Source organism: Pezoporus wallicus, unplaced genomic scaffold (assembly GCF_028554395.1).
Source record: "Pezoporus wallicus isolate ANWC-B61680 ecotype Strahan unplaced genomic scaffold, APGP_CSIRO_Pwel_v1 contig_7684, whole genome shotgun sequence".
Lineage (NCBI taxonomy): Eukaryota > Metazoa > Chordata > Aves > Psittaciformes > Psittacidae > Pezoporus > Pezoporus wallicus.
Window position 1 is genome coordinate 854,289 of NW_026642638.1, and position 13,755 is coordinate 868,043.

Genomic DNA, 13,755 nt, shown 5'->3' on the forward strand with positions numbered 1-13,755 from the left:
TTTCCACATTTGAAGTTTTCCTGGGATTTTGGTTTTGGGTTTTTTTCCACAAAACTTAGAGACTTAAGGACTGTGGTATGTGGTTAGCCCCACTGTTAGCTCTGTCTTTCTGTGAAATATCTAGCAAATCATTCAGGCAGAATTTGCATCCACCAAAGACAGCAAAGCCTTCCTACCCACCCTACTTATCTGTTCCCATTGTCTCCCTTACAATGCCTTCACAATTACAAGGCCATGTGATGAGTTATATCAGCTCACTAAATCAGAAAAGGCAGGAGACCTAGTTAGCCAGATCAGTACTGATCTGACTGATATACTAGCCCATATAAGCTCTAACCAGTGCAGTGAAGGACATGAGAACATCATCAGGGGCAGGAGATGGATAAATACCCCTTTCTGTACTGGAATAATTCTTAGATCATAGTAGCTAAATCCAAAACCAAATGTGCCTGACAAGCTTTTGCTTACAGTGAGGTTTATTACAGGAGACACATTACATTCAATTCTTTGAATTAATGTTTTTTCCCATTTCTGTTTCAGCCATTGGTATAATATATGCTTTAGCCCAGGCTTAAAGTACTAGCAAAAGATGTGCTGTGCATTTATGGGCCAAGTGGTTGATAATCCTGAGAAAAATCCATTGGACACATCATCACATCATACATTTAGAGAGAAATCAATCCAATGTATCTTATATGAGGAGCAGAGTGGGTATGGCATTAAATAGGTCAGAAGGCATTAAGAAGATTCAAAGGAGGCAATTAAATGGCTGACATCCACTCTAGTACACTTCTACTCAGGCTGGAACCTACTTTCCCCAGTTTGTGTTCCCTCAGCAGTTTGAGCCCAGCTGTGGCAGCGATGGTCCTGTGCCCTTTCCCACTGCACTGCTGTTCATCCTACCTCCAGCTGGGCAAGACTGGATGCTAAAATGGCAGAGAATCCCTCCCTGTTGGGTCAGCTCCCTGAACCATCGTCCCTGTCCTGCATCTGTGGTGGGTGGGTAGGAGGGCAGCAGCAGGAAGGGGTGGGCTTGGGTTCTCATGTGCTATGTACAGTCTCGTAGGAAGCATGAGAACCAGCTATGTATAGGCAAAGCTCCCCTCATATGCAGCTGCACAACAGAAAATCAACTTTATAACCCACTCCAGTATGTCCTATTGTTCTCTGGCACAGAGATCAGAGTATGCAAAGAGCCCTCAGAATTTATATGAAATATCCCAACATCTCAGGATTTTGCTGCTTTATATTTCACATGATGTTTCTTCGTAGGATCCCACCAGTCCCTTCCGCTTTATTTGTTTTTCCCTCTTGGTGTTTTTGCTGTTTTGATCCCAATGACTTAGACCAGCCTAGAACAAACAGGATGCCCTTTGTGGTGTCCAGTGAGCATTTTTGCCAATGCATGTTACTGACCTTTCAGCCAAGAGTGCTGAAAGTACTCAATATCCTCAAAGCATTAAGCAACCTTACTACACGATGAAAATGTAATTATTTTCTCTATCAAAGTACATAATTTAGCAAATCTTGTGCTAATAAAAGAAAGGAGAATGTCAGATACCAGAATGATAAGACCAAAACTAGTTCTTAGCTGGAAGACGAAGAGACCTGTCTCATAAGAGGTTTGGTTAGACTATTTATCTTGAAAGTCGTGGGGCAATCTCCCTTAGACTGTTACATCCTGTGAAGAATCTGTTGTGTGGGAAGCGGGTGAACCTATAGTAATCAGAAGACACTATCAACTGATAAAAGTTTCCACTGATGGCTATGCAAAGTATAGCAATTACAAACACCTAAGCCAGCTGACACTGACTTTTTTTTTAAGAAGCAAGGTAAAAAGGTATGGGCAATGCAATTTATTTGCTGCATAATTTCTCAGGGTACACTGAACTGTTCCTCACCTGTCTAAAACTGTTTCATAAACAGTGAGCACCATGGTGAAAAAAATTCTTGAGTTTCTTTTACTTGAGCCAGTGCCAGGAAGTTCAACTGGTGTTTATAGTGATTTGGAATATGACTAACAGTGGAAAGAACATGACATTTGAAAGCTCATCTTTTTCTTATGATTAAACCATCTAGTCTATTTAATTCATTAACTAACTCATTAGATTCATTAATTAACTCATTAGATAACTTGCAGTCGTTGTAGAGCACTTAGCAGAAATATTTCAAAGCAGCACTGCAGAGATTCAATGTAATGCTAGAATGATCTTCAATAAGATTTTAAAGATGTGACTGTTACCATGAAAGTCAGAGGTTCAGACTGGTGTTACGGACATGTGATTGTCTTGGTTTTCTTTATGAGCCCAGCAATTTGAATCAATGTATAGCATAAACTCAGGGATCCTTTCTGCCTTCAGTGAATTTGAGACTTGCTCCATTAATGGACACTTCTAGTGTTTGACACCCACTTTACTGGGCTAAAAATAAATGAATGTGAGATGGTTTTTAAAATATCCCAAATATTAAATATTTAGTCATTACAGAAAGACCCAAAGCTGCTCTGTGATGCTGTTTTAGAAGGACTTGGCCAACACTACAAATGGTGAAAGCTTCGATACACTAGATGAATAACTTGATTAGACTGGTTCATATCTTGACCTTCTCCTAGCAGCCAAGGAAGATGCCTACACTGAGGGCTGCCTCCAGGTGCCACAGTAATGCTCACTGCAGAGCTACAGGAAACCTGCATTTCCTGCCTGAAGCTTCTCACAGCTACACACACCCTTCCTGTGACCTGGGCTTTTCCTTCCTTTTTCTTCTATTCAACAGCCATCAGATGAGCTAAGAAATAATAATAATAACTTGTATTTTAATACAAAGAAGCACTATATTTTAAAGTTAAAAAAATGAAAATAGACTCTTAGAATTTACTTGTTGTTTTAAATATTTCTTCTTGGTTTTCCTTTCTACTTCACTCTACCTCAAGTGACTGATATCAATGGAACTATTCTATCTGATTTCCTTCAATTTTGGACCAAGAATATTTTTTCTTAAGCAAAACACTGGATTTGTCAAAAGGTGTTATAATCACACATAGTATTATAAAGCCTTGACCCTATCTCAAGTAACCACATTAAAGAGTTCATAAATTAAAGATTTATCGGTGAGAGTTGTGCTTCAGCAAGGAAATCACATTTTGGATTCTGTATTTTGAAGAGAACAGAGACACCAATAAGATTTACCATGTTATGAATAACAGACCATTTTGACAGGACACAGAAAAGAAATATAAGCCAACAGAAAGATCTGTTCCATAATTTTTAACAGTAAAATCATTTTGAAGTCTGTTAAAATAAAGTACTTGTGGACCTGTGATTATTTCCAAGTCCCACTTTTCTGTTTCCTACCTAACAAAAGATTTTACCAAAAATTCACATCTTGATTCTTTTAAATTCACAAGAAGGAAGGTTTCTCCAGCATCCACAGCCCCACTAAACCTTTCAGGCCACATTTCTTTGAGTTCTATCAAAACATAAGCTACACATTTTACTTTGATCCTCAGGGTAGGTAATGGTGGTGCAATTAAAATTAGTAGCTTATAACCCTGGTTTCAATCAAACAAGATGAGTATTTGAGCTGCTGAATCTAGAATTTGACAGATACCTTCTTCAGCTGCATGGAGAATGCAATTTCTCCCATTTTGGATGAAAGCTCACAACTTCAGGCAAAGTTCAGCCAATTCTACAAATAATTTACACAAATGAAAAACAGAGCCCACGTCACTGCTCATGTCTGTCTTTCTGGAAGTGATTATATTAGGAGGAAGACACTTGTTTTTAAAACTGTGTCATGTTATCTCCCTGGTGAGAGGTTAACAAATATGAATCCCAACACTACCACAAGGCCCTTGTTAAGTATGATGTCCAAAAATCAGACCTTTTATCATGCACAGATTTGAAACAAGAGATCAGGGGAAGAGAAACGTGTGGATGAAGTGGAAGTACTAGGAAACTGGTGTTGAAGCTAGCCTGATGAATACTCAGCCTAAAATTTGCAACTGACATTTTGATAACCAACTTGAAGCCTGAAAACAAATTTATCTGTGCACAATAGAGCAGATGGAATGTTAGAGGAAGAAGAATAAGATTGTTCAGCTATCAAGAACAGCCATTTGCTTGAGAAGCTGAAAGATAGTCCCACAAAAACAAAGACAACATAGTGAAAACACTCGCGTCCTTTGAGATGGTCTACTACTGACAATAAGTGGCCTGATAAAGTTCCACAACACCCAGCAACAAGCTTTGGTTTGATAAATGTCTGTATAGGTGGCCAATTAACCCACCTTTACATGTGCAATCTTCCTCCTATCTTCAGTTATAACACTCTAATTTGCAGCCTTGGAGAAGTAATACCAAAGTTAAAAGCAACAAGTTCAAAATTAATTTTTATAATTTGCATTTTCTCATTTTATTATTTCATATATTTCTTGGCTTGGTTTTGTTTTCGAATGCACCTTTTCTCAAAGCACTACTAATTTTGAAAGCACTGTAGTCCATGTCTGAGATTCAGTCTTCTAGCACATTTTGCAAGCAGCTCTTGCTCTTGCAGTGGGGCAGGTTTAGTGTGTTCAACACTGCAAACTCAGCCTCACCAATGAAACACAGATCTTTACTGTAATACATGGTACGCTTCCTAATCTGGTATGTCTGTCAGTTTTCAACAGCACTAAGAAAAATGATAATATAGTAGAAAGCCATACATAATTTGCTTCTAAAAACACTTGAAAAAACAAGCTTTCAGCTTTTTGTCTAGAGCTAAGGCTTATTGTCTTTCCTGTGAGCTTACTCTGCTCTGGAGAAAAGACAGCTCTAGCTCTGCTTAACTTTTTATTTTATGTCTATGACATATAGGTTTTTAAGACAGTACATAGGACTCTCTCCTTATCTGTATGTAAAAGTAAATGCATTGCCAAATCCATCATACAATGGATTCATATTTCTGCAACAGTTTTGAAAGACGAGATGAGAACTCTGAACAGAGATCACCTGAGCAGCAAAGAGAAAGCTGGTTGGTACTTTTATGGCAATATTTAAATAGCTCACTTGATAAGTACATCGCTGTTGCACAAAACAAAACTGCAAAAAAATCAAAATACACAGCCCAGTTTACTTACAGGTAGAAAGAATCATGTTTGGTTGTCCACTTATATTCAAATCAAAATGCAAACCTCTCTTCATCAGCTGTGCCAGTAAAACAGCCCTGAGCTCCTCGCTCTGATATAAAACATGGTGAACCACAAATACTGCTTGACCCCGCCTACTTACTTTTATTAAATTTAAAAAAAAAAAAAAAGCTGCAGACTAGGATGTGAAAAGGTGCCTGCTTCCTGGTGTTCAGCACATTTTACACAGCCAAGTTCTTAAACTGCAATCAGTAGGGCTAAGTATTACACTAAAAAAAGGGGGGGGAAATATAGCAGATGTAAATCACAGCATTTGGTTCTCCAAATTTCCAAAACTGACCACAGAAACGCTCAAATGCAATTTTGTTGGAAGGTATTAAGCTAACTGTAGTTGCCTTTAACAGTTTGATTAGAAGCATACTTCACCATACTTCTCTTTGCCTAGTTGCAAAGGAAAACAAAAAAAAAACACCCCAAAGCCTCAGTTTTGCACAGTGTATTTTCTATTATACATGGTACAACAGCATAAGTAACAAAAGAAAAAGAAAATATGTAATAGACTTACTTAGGAGGTGGCTGCAGCAAAACTGAAGTGCTAATACTCCTCATATCCCCTGGTACAAAGTTAGATTAATTGAAGCAGGCTTCAGCAAGACTGTGGAGGCATAAGCCTGTAGCAGAGCGAACAGGGTATGTTACATACAGGGTTATGTACATACAGGATACGTAACTTCTAGAGAGAGTTCAGGCATTTCTCCACTGAACACTTCATCATGGCCAACTTAAATATACATTCATACTTCTACATATATATTTAATATAGAGTGTACATACACACATATGTAAATGGACTATCAAAACACCATATTCACATAAACAATGAGTGTGACTTACGATGCACTAACAGCAAATGATTGGCAGCTCATTAGTTGGTTCCAGACATTCATTTTATTTATATACACACACATAGTATGACATTTTCTGTTAAGAACAAAAATGCTAGATCACTGTATGTACATGACGGACAGAAAGAAGAGACCTTCTTAAATACAGCTGAAAGTTTACTTTCATTTGCAACCTCACATATTTAGTTGGGCATGTTAGTGAATGTAAGACAAACTTGTGCTTGAAAATTTCAAGAGAAAAAACACACTTTACATAAATAAAGGCATGGAGTTTATATATTTACATACATACAGCATATAAATTACTTCATAATTAATGTAAAAGAAGGTACTTTGGTACACTGACAGTCAGTTTTTGCTGAATCTTGGACTTACTTCTCATAAGTAACATCAAGACTAACCACAGGAGGCCTCTGGTTGACCAAACAGCCTAGAATGGCATGGGGCACACACAGCTCCATCCTGAAGCAAAGTTTTTTTGAGTGCTAGACTAAACTGAATACTATGCTTTTAACAACCTACTGTGCAAATGAAAGAGGCACATTTTGTGTTCTTGACGTGACACAAACCACCTATCGGCCAAGAAAAATAATGTTTCTGGAGAATCTCTGGAAATATTTCAATGTCAGTGAATAGCCATTTATAGATACCTTCAGTTTTTAAGCATGCAAATCACTATTAATACTACTGCCTGCGTAAAGAGAAACTCAGAAATGTGGACTGTATGTACACAAACCCAACTAAATGTAAATTAGGCTCCTGGGCTTTGGCCACATTCTCTCTTCCTCCATGAAGAGCTCAACTTTCCAGCTGTGTGGTTTCCCAGAGAAAATGGAAACTGCTACTATTGCTGAAGAGACTTTGCTCATTTCCCAACATCATGTAAAACTCTCATTGTACTGGAGTGGATCAGATGCTGGAGATTCTCCACACTATTTAGCAGCGTTCAGCAGCTCACAGGATCAAGCCTTCAAAAAGAAATAGTGAAGCCACATCTCTGGAAAGTGGCTTCTTTCCTGTACTTGTGCTGCTGCTGTGTTTTTTCAGAAAGCATCTTCGCCCTCTGCAATGTCAATGATTGTGTGAAGCAACTCTTCAAACGTTGGACGTCCCTCTGGTTTCTAAAAATAAAAAACATGCACAGCTGTGATCACAAAGCAATAAAGTTGTGTGGATTTTGCTAAATTATTGGTCTTGATATCATTCCTGTGGCAATTAATTTACTGTTCATTAAACGTGACAAGCAAAAATATCTCGTGTGGATTATGGATGTGTCTCTATCTCAGTAAGCGTCACTTTTTTTATGCTCTGAAAAAGCATAAATAAGCATTGCTGGACTGCACCCTTCACATAATTCATCATTTTGCACAGGGCAATGCTTTTGCATTTTTCTTCTCTATCCCCACCTTCCCCCAGTGAACTGCTCCAATCTTTCATTATGCAAGTGGTTCATGCTCCTAAGGATTCTGAGTGTCACTCTCTGAGGCCTCTTCAACATTATTTTTTTTGGCTCTTAAACTGTGTAATAAACTTGTGCAACAGCATCCTTCATCTACTTCATTTTCCACAGAGTTCCTTATTTGTTATAACATCCTGTTTGTTTCGTCTCTCAACTTAGTCTCTTCGTTGACCTTGCTGAAACAGTTATTCTCTGAATATCCAGGTAACTTGCACTTTTCCTCCATTTACCAACCTCTTTACGTTTGTATCACCTGCTGAATTTTGAAACTTCAGTATTCACTTCCCTCTACATTAATAAATTTGTTAAATGAGGACTGATGTATCTACAGTTAATAATATTTTATGACAAAGATTGATATTATGTTGTCATTACTTGTATCCTGTTTGTGATTCACAAAGATTCTTCCTCTCCCATGTGATGACTGCTTTAGATTTAGATTTAGACTGCCGATGACACCAAGCTGTGTGGTTCGGTTGATACGCTGGAGGGAAGGAATGCCATCCAGAGGGACCTCGACACGCTTGTGAGGTGGGCTGATGCCAACCTTATGGAGTTTAACCATGACAAGTGCACCTGAGTCGGAGCAATCCCAGGCACAGCTACAGGTTGGACAGAGAAGAGATTCAGAGCAGCCCTGCAGAGAAGGACTTGGGGGTGTTGGTCGATGAGAAAATGAACATGAGCTGGCTTCTGTGGGCGCTTGCAGCCCAGAAAGCCAACCGTATCCTGGGCTGCATCAAAAGGAGCGTGACCAGCAGGTCGAAGGAGGTGATCCTGCCCCTCTACTCTGCTCTTGTGAGACCTCACTTGGAGTATTGTGTGCAGTTCTGGTGTCCTCAACATCAAAAGGACATGGAACTGTTGGAACAAATCCAGAGGAGGGCCAGGAGGATGATCAGGGGACTGGAGCATCTCCCGTATGAAGATAGGCTGAGAAAGTTGGGGCTGTTCAGCCTGGAGAAGAGAAGGCTGCATGGAGACCTCATGGCAGCCTTCCAGTATCTGAAGGGGGCCTATAGGGATGCTAGGGAGGGACTCTTCATTAGGGACTGTAGTGATAGGACAAGAGGTGATGGGTTAAAACTTAAACAGGGGAAGTTCATGATAGATATAAGGAAGAAGTTTGTTACTGTGAGGGTGATGAGGCACTGCAATTGGTTGCCCAAAGAAGCAGTAAATACTCCATCCCTGGCAGTGTTCAAGGCTGGGTTGCACAGAGCCTTGGCCAACATGGTCTAGTGTGAGGTGCGCCTGCCCATGGGAGCAGGCTTGGAACTAGGCAAGCTTTAAGGTCCCTTATAACCCAAACCATTCTATGATTCTATGATTTTATTGTTAATAACCCTTGATGAAATCAGTATTGTTTAATCAAGTCATTGATGTTATATAATTCCTGTAAATACATATTAATATTCAAAAACATTAATAAATATCATGTTCTTTCAGGTAATTCATTATTCCATTTTAATGAGTATTTCAAGCTGGTTACCAAGTACAAAAAAAAAAAAAATTAAGTATCTGTAGTTTCCTGTCTCCTGTGAACAGCTTTTTTGAACTACAGATACTGTCATTCCATGGCCCTTCAGGGCACTGTTGGTTTTTTATCACATTTTTGTCTGCATAAACCAACTGGTTTGTAACTTTGAGATCTCCACCAGGTGGCTTGATGACTAATTGTTCTCTGTTTCAGCACCTTTGAGGAGAAGACAAAGGTCAGACGGTACATCAGCTTTATGACGGGAAAAGAGCAGTTTTTCCCCAGCACCCCTCTGACAAAGACTAACTAGAAATAAGTCATGTAGCTCTTTCCATTCTTGGTTTCCTCGACTGCTCTCTCAAAAGCAGAGGCACCTCATTAAACGCACCTATGCTCTTAGACTTGCAAACCCAAATTTAATACTTGATCAACTAAATCAGCATAAAGTTTTTATAGTATTAAAAGCAAAAAGTCTGAGAGGTCTGACCTCTGAGAACTGTACAGTGAGTATCATTCCAAGTTAGGACCATTAACAGGATTAAAAGTACAGTATATTTTTATCTTTCTTTATAGATTTTGGGATTTGTATTTAGAGTCAACTGCAAGTCAGTCTTTATTTCCTATACAATTTATGATCAGGTAATGAAGTATTCCTTTGGAAATATTTTCAGTCATTCTGGCACGTTTCTATAATGATCAACAAACTAAAGCAATGCAAAAATCAGATTCTTCACCTCTGGACTGTTGACTGAATTTTTTACTAGCACAATTCATATGCAAATATAAACATGACTAGCACGGATTTAGCAATTACTTCATTTTGTTACTAAATGCTTTTGCACACTTAATCTGACAGTCCATTTATTTCATATAGATTTCCTTGGTTGTTTTTGTTATTGCACCTCTAGTTCAGTTGCAAACCAGGAGGAGATTTCTGTTTTAGCAATAAACACATGAACAGCTAAGAGAGCATGGATACAGTCAGAATGCTGCAATAGAGACTAGTTTCTCTCGTTAGATTAGCCTTTTTTCAATTCAAAGACAAATAAATAAGAAAGTACATACCTCCTGCCAGCACATCATCATCATTTCATACACCTGCTTACAGGCTAGTTTAGGACGATACAAACGATGTCCTTGGCTAACCATTGTTACTACTTCATAGTTGGAGCTTTTTTCAAAGGGCATTTTTCCTTCTGTAAATACTTCCCACATTAAAACACCTAAAAACAGGAAGACAAAAAAATTAAAGCAACAAGTAAATACCTTCTTAAAAATATGTTTATTTTGAGCTCTGGGCTCAGGGTTTCTAATAGGTAAACAGCTTGAGATCATTATTTTATAAAGTGTTCACATATATCACTGCTGAAAAAAACAACTTTATTCTAGTAGCATGGATTTTAGTAAATGACAGTTAGAAAAGGTCCCTGCAGAACTTTATGCAAGCATGAAACCATGGCAAATGGTTTCTCTGAGCTGCTTTTCAGCTGACTGAATCCTTCCCAATAACTGGAGCTTAACTGCTACTGATAAAACATAAAAATAGTGCTTTCTTTCAATGATGAATGTCGTACCGAATGACCAGACATCTGATTTGCTGCTGAATCTGCTGTAATTAAAAACTTCTGGGGGGCACCATTTCACAGGAAATTTAGCCCCCGAGGAACTTGTGTATTGATCATCAAGGACATACCTGGAAAAAAAAAAAAACAAAAACAAACCTTCAGTCGGTCTCCAAGCCTGCAAAATGTAGTTTAGATTTGGATATTAGAAGCTCCTATTGCCACCTACTGGCCATGACTGTTTCCATCCCACAACAAAAATAACTTCTCTGGGGCAGTACTAAGGTTTCAGTCAAGACCCAGTTCATTTTTCTCAGACCTCAGAGTCTTCTCTTGTGATTATTAGCTATACAACACAGACTGCCTGCAAGTTACATGTCTCTATTACACGAGAAAATAACACAAAAGCATTAATTTCTTGCTCTGCTTTTCACTGGCCAGTCTGAATTCAGATGTCAGGGGTCATACAAACTCAGCAGCACAGAAAGGTGGCAAAAGCCCAGAAGAACATGCTGAGACCATGGTGCCTAACATCTTCGTAATCCCTGCTTCTCACTCCCTGCCTCATCCGCACATCACCCACCTGATGCAGCACCCTTTGGTGCTACTAAGGGCAGTAAATTAACCCCTCACCAGGTCTTGGCATCTCCCAGCACTTTGGCTAGCAAGATGCAACTCTGAACCATCTACCCCAAGTGGCTTTCCAAACAGCCTCTTTTTATCATTTATTTACCAAAATACAGATTAACTATTATCACTACAGCATGAGCTCTGCTGTCCAAGAAACAAGCTCTAACATGCTTTCTGCATCACTGCAAGATTAATATTTGTGAGATTTCCACAGATGCGAATAGAAAGTTCGTAATAGATCAATCAGACCATAGAGTAAGTTCAAAGACAGGCCTCTTCACAGTAACCACTAGACACACTTATTCTCTAGAGAACAAACTGACACAGTCTTGATTTTCAAGAATTAAAATTAGTAAGAAAATTGACACATAACAACAGAACAAACAGGCTTTAAAGGCACTGGAAAATGTGACCCAAGGATGTTCCCTAGAGAGCTCAAAAAAGGTAATTTTTCCATGTAATTTTGCTAGGCACATATTGCCTTACGGCTAAGTACATTTCCTAAATCCCCACAAGTGTGTTTGCACATCCAGCCATACCTTGTCATTCCAAAATCTGATACTTTGACCACTCCTGAGTCGCTCACCAAGCAGTTCCTGGCAGCCTGCAAGCAGAATGTTTTAGAGTTGGATGAAAAATGTGCAGTCGCTTGCAGACAAATTACAACAGTCCAATAAGTGCTTTGTCCTCATTGCTTAGCAAGTTCATTATTTTACAAAGTTCAATTCTGTATTCTCATTATAAAAAGTGATACTGTTTTGAGAATTAAACCATTTTTAAAATATCACCCAAAAAACTTATCAAGGGATTCATGAGTGGTGAAAATGGCACCAATACATAACAGAGATATGCTATTGTATCAGTGCAAATAGCCATTATCTCTTTATAAAAATTTCAGAGAGGTTTTATTCCATTTTCTTGGGAGAGAGAAACCTCTTCTCATTTTCTGTACACAGCAGTTTTAGAGACTTGATTAGACCCCGAAGAGCCCACTTCAGTTACATATAGTTTCCTGCAAGAACAAAAGCAGTTATTTACAAATAGGCTGTTCAAAGAAGGAATGGCTAAGTTAAAAAATCAGAATTTCAAAGGATTGTATTGCTTAACGGGATGTTACCAGGTCTCTGTGGATAAAGCTGTTTCTCTCCAGGTACTCCATTCCCTCGCATACATCTTGGCACATAGTGAGCAGGACATCTTTACTCAAAACTCCCCGTTTTTTCCTCAAGTAATTGAGGAGGCAGCCATGCTCCATAAACTCTGTCACGATGTAAATAGGTCTCTGTTGCGTGCACACACCATACAGCTGAACTAATTTAGGATGCGTTAGCTTCCTGAAAAGATTGAGATCATGTTGACATTGTTTCCTCCACCCAGTTCTCCACACCACAAAACTGCAAGAACACCACCTGCCCTAAGTGTTTAATTTATAATCGGTATATGGCATCAGAGGCCTAGAACTGGAAATCGAAGTGCCAAGCACACAACTCACATCATTACTTTGGCTTCTTCAATGAAATCCTCTTCATACATCGCACCTTCCCGAATTGCCTTGATGGCCACTTTATACTGCGCCCTCCATTTCCCCAGGCGCACTACACCAAACAGACCACTCCCCAGTTCTCTCATGAATGTCAGTTCCGAGGGGTTAATTTCCCATTTTTCTGTAAAACAAACCAAATGGGAGTCCATGACTCCTGTATTAAGGAACCAACTGAACTGGTAGGTAATCAGAAAGAGGGAAGGGAAACTGGATTACTAGCGACCTAAGGAATTTAGGGAGAAAATGTCTTAGAATTAACTTAAAAACTAAACCCTGCTATACCTCAAGAATCAAAAAACCTTTAAGCAGACATGATCTTCAAGCAGCTTCTGAACAACACAGAAGGCAAAACTCAAGCTTTCCTGAGGCCAGTAACTACATACCGGTATTATCAGACTTGACTTCAACAAGCTGCCATCATAGAAAGTTGTGCCAATGCGTAGAAGCTGCTCACATCACCTGATGCGCAATGCTTAAAACAGGTTATTCCAAATTTATGTATAGAAAAAAGTAACCTCTCCACTAAGATCAAAGGGCCAAGACTGAGTCAGAAGTCTGGAGGCCTGTGAAGGAGCCAAAGGCAGAGCTCAAGGTGCCTACAAAAGCATGGAAGAAGATGCCAAATTCCCCTGAAGCACCAATGACATGTTATGCTTCTCCTCACTTCTGCCCTTGGCACCACATGCATACCACCAGCGATGATGCCTTGGCATGCCAATCCTTTTTTCAAGGGTCTCAAAGGTACAACTTGGACCCATGTGAGTTAGCATAGCAAATCACAGTACAAAAGTAAGCCTTCAAGAGTTTTTAGAAAATATTGTAGCATCTTAACATACAGAAAATCATTAGAAAATATACGTATACATGAATATAACATGCCATTACCGTAGCTGAATCCTGCTGTTGTTGGTGCTGTCATCTTCTTTGGGGTCACTGGGTAACGCAGCCTGGTAACAAGACCTGAGATTCAATGATAATTCAAGAATTAACTTCTGAAATAGCACCAGGCAGCAAGTCAGCCACTTGCTCACTGCAAAGTTCAACACTGATT

At 39.1% G+C, this 13,755-nt stretch overlaps 1 protein-coding gene across 1 annotated transcript in view; it reads right to left on the minus strand.

Moving 5' to 3' along the window:
* Positions 1-6,099: 6,099 nt before the first annotated feature.
* TEC (tec protein tyrosine kinase) overlaps positions 6,100-13,755 on the minus strand; it is a 31,911-nt gene continuing 24,255 nt past the window's right edge. Inside the window, exons 11-17 of the mRNA XM_057431083.1 lie at positions 13,590-13,664; positions 12,654-12,825; positions 12,279-12,495; positions 11,701-11,765; positions 10,544-10,662; positions 10,035-10,192; positions 6,100-7,151 (exon numbers count right to left, since the gene is read on the minus strand). Of these exons, the coding sequence (XP_057287066.1) occupies positions 7,074-7,151; positions 10,035-10,192; positions 10,544-10,662; positions 11,701-11,765; positions 12,279-12,495; positions 12,654-12,825; positions 13,590-13,664 (884 nt within the window). The 3' untranslated portion in view covers positions 6,100-7,073. The remainder of the gene's footprint in view (positions 7,152-10,034; positions 10,193-10,543; positions 10,663-11,700; positions 11,766-12,278; positions 12,496-12,653; positions 12,826-13,589; positions 13,665-13,755) is intronic.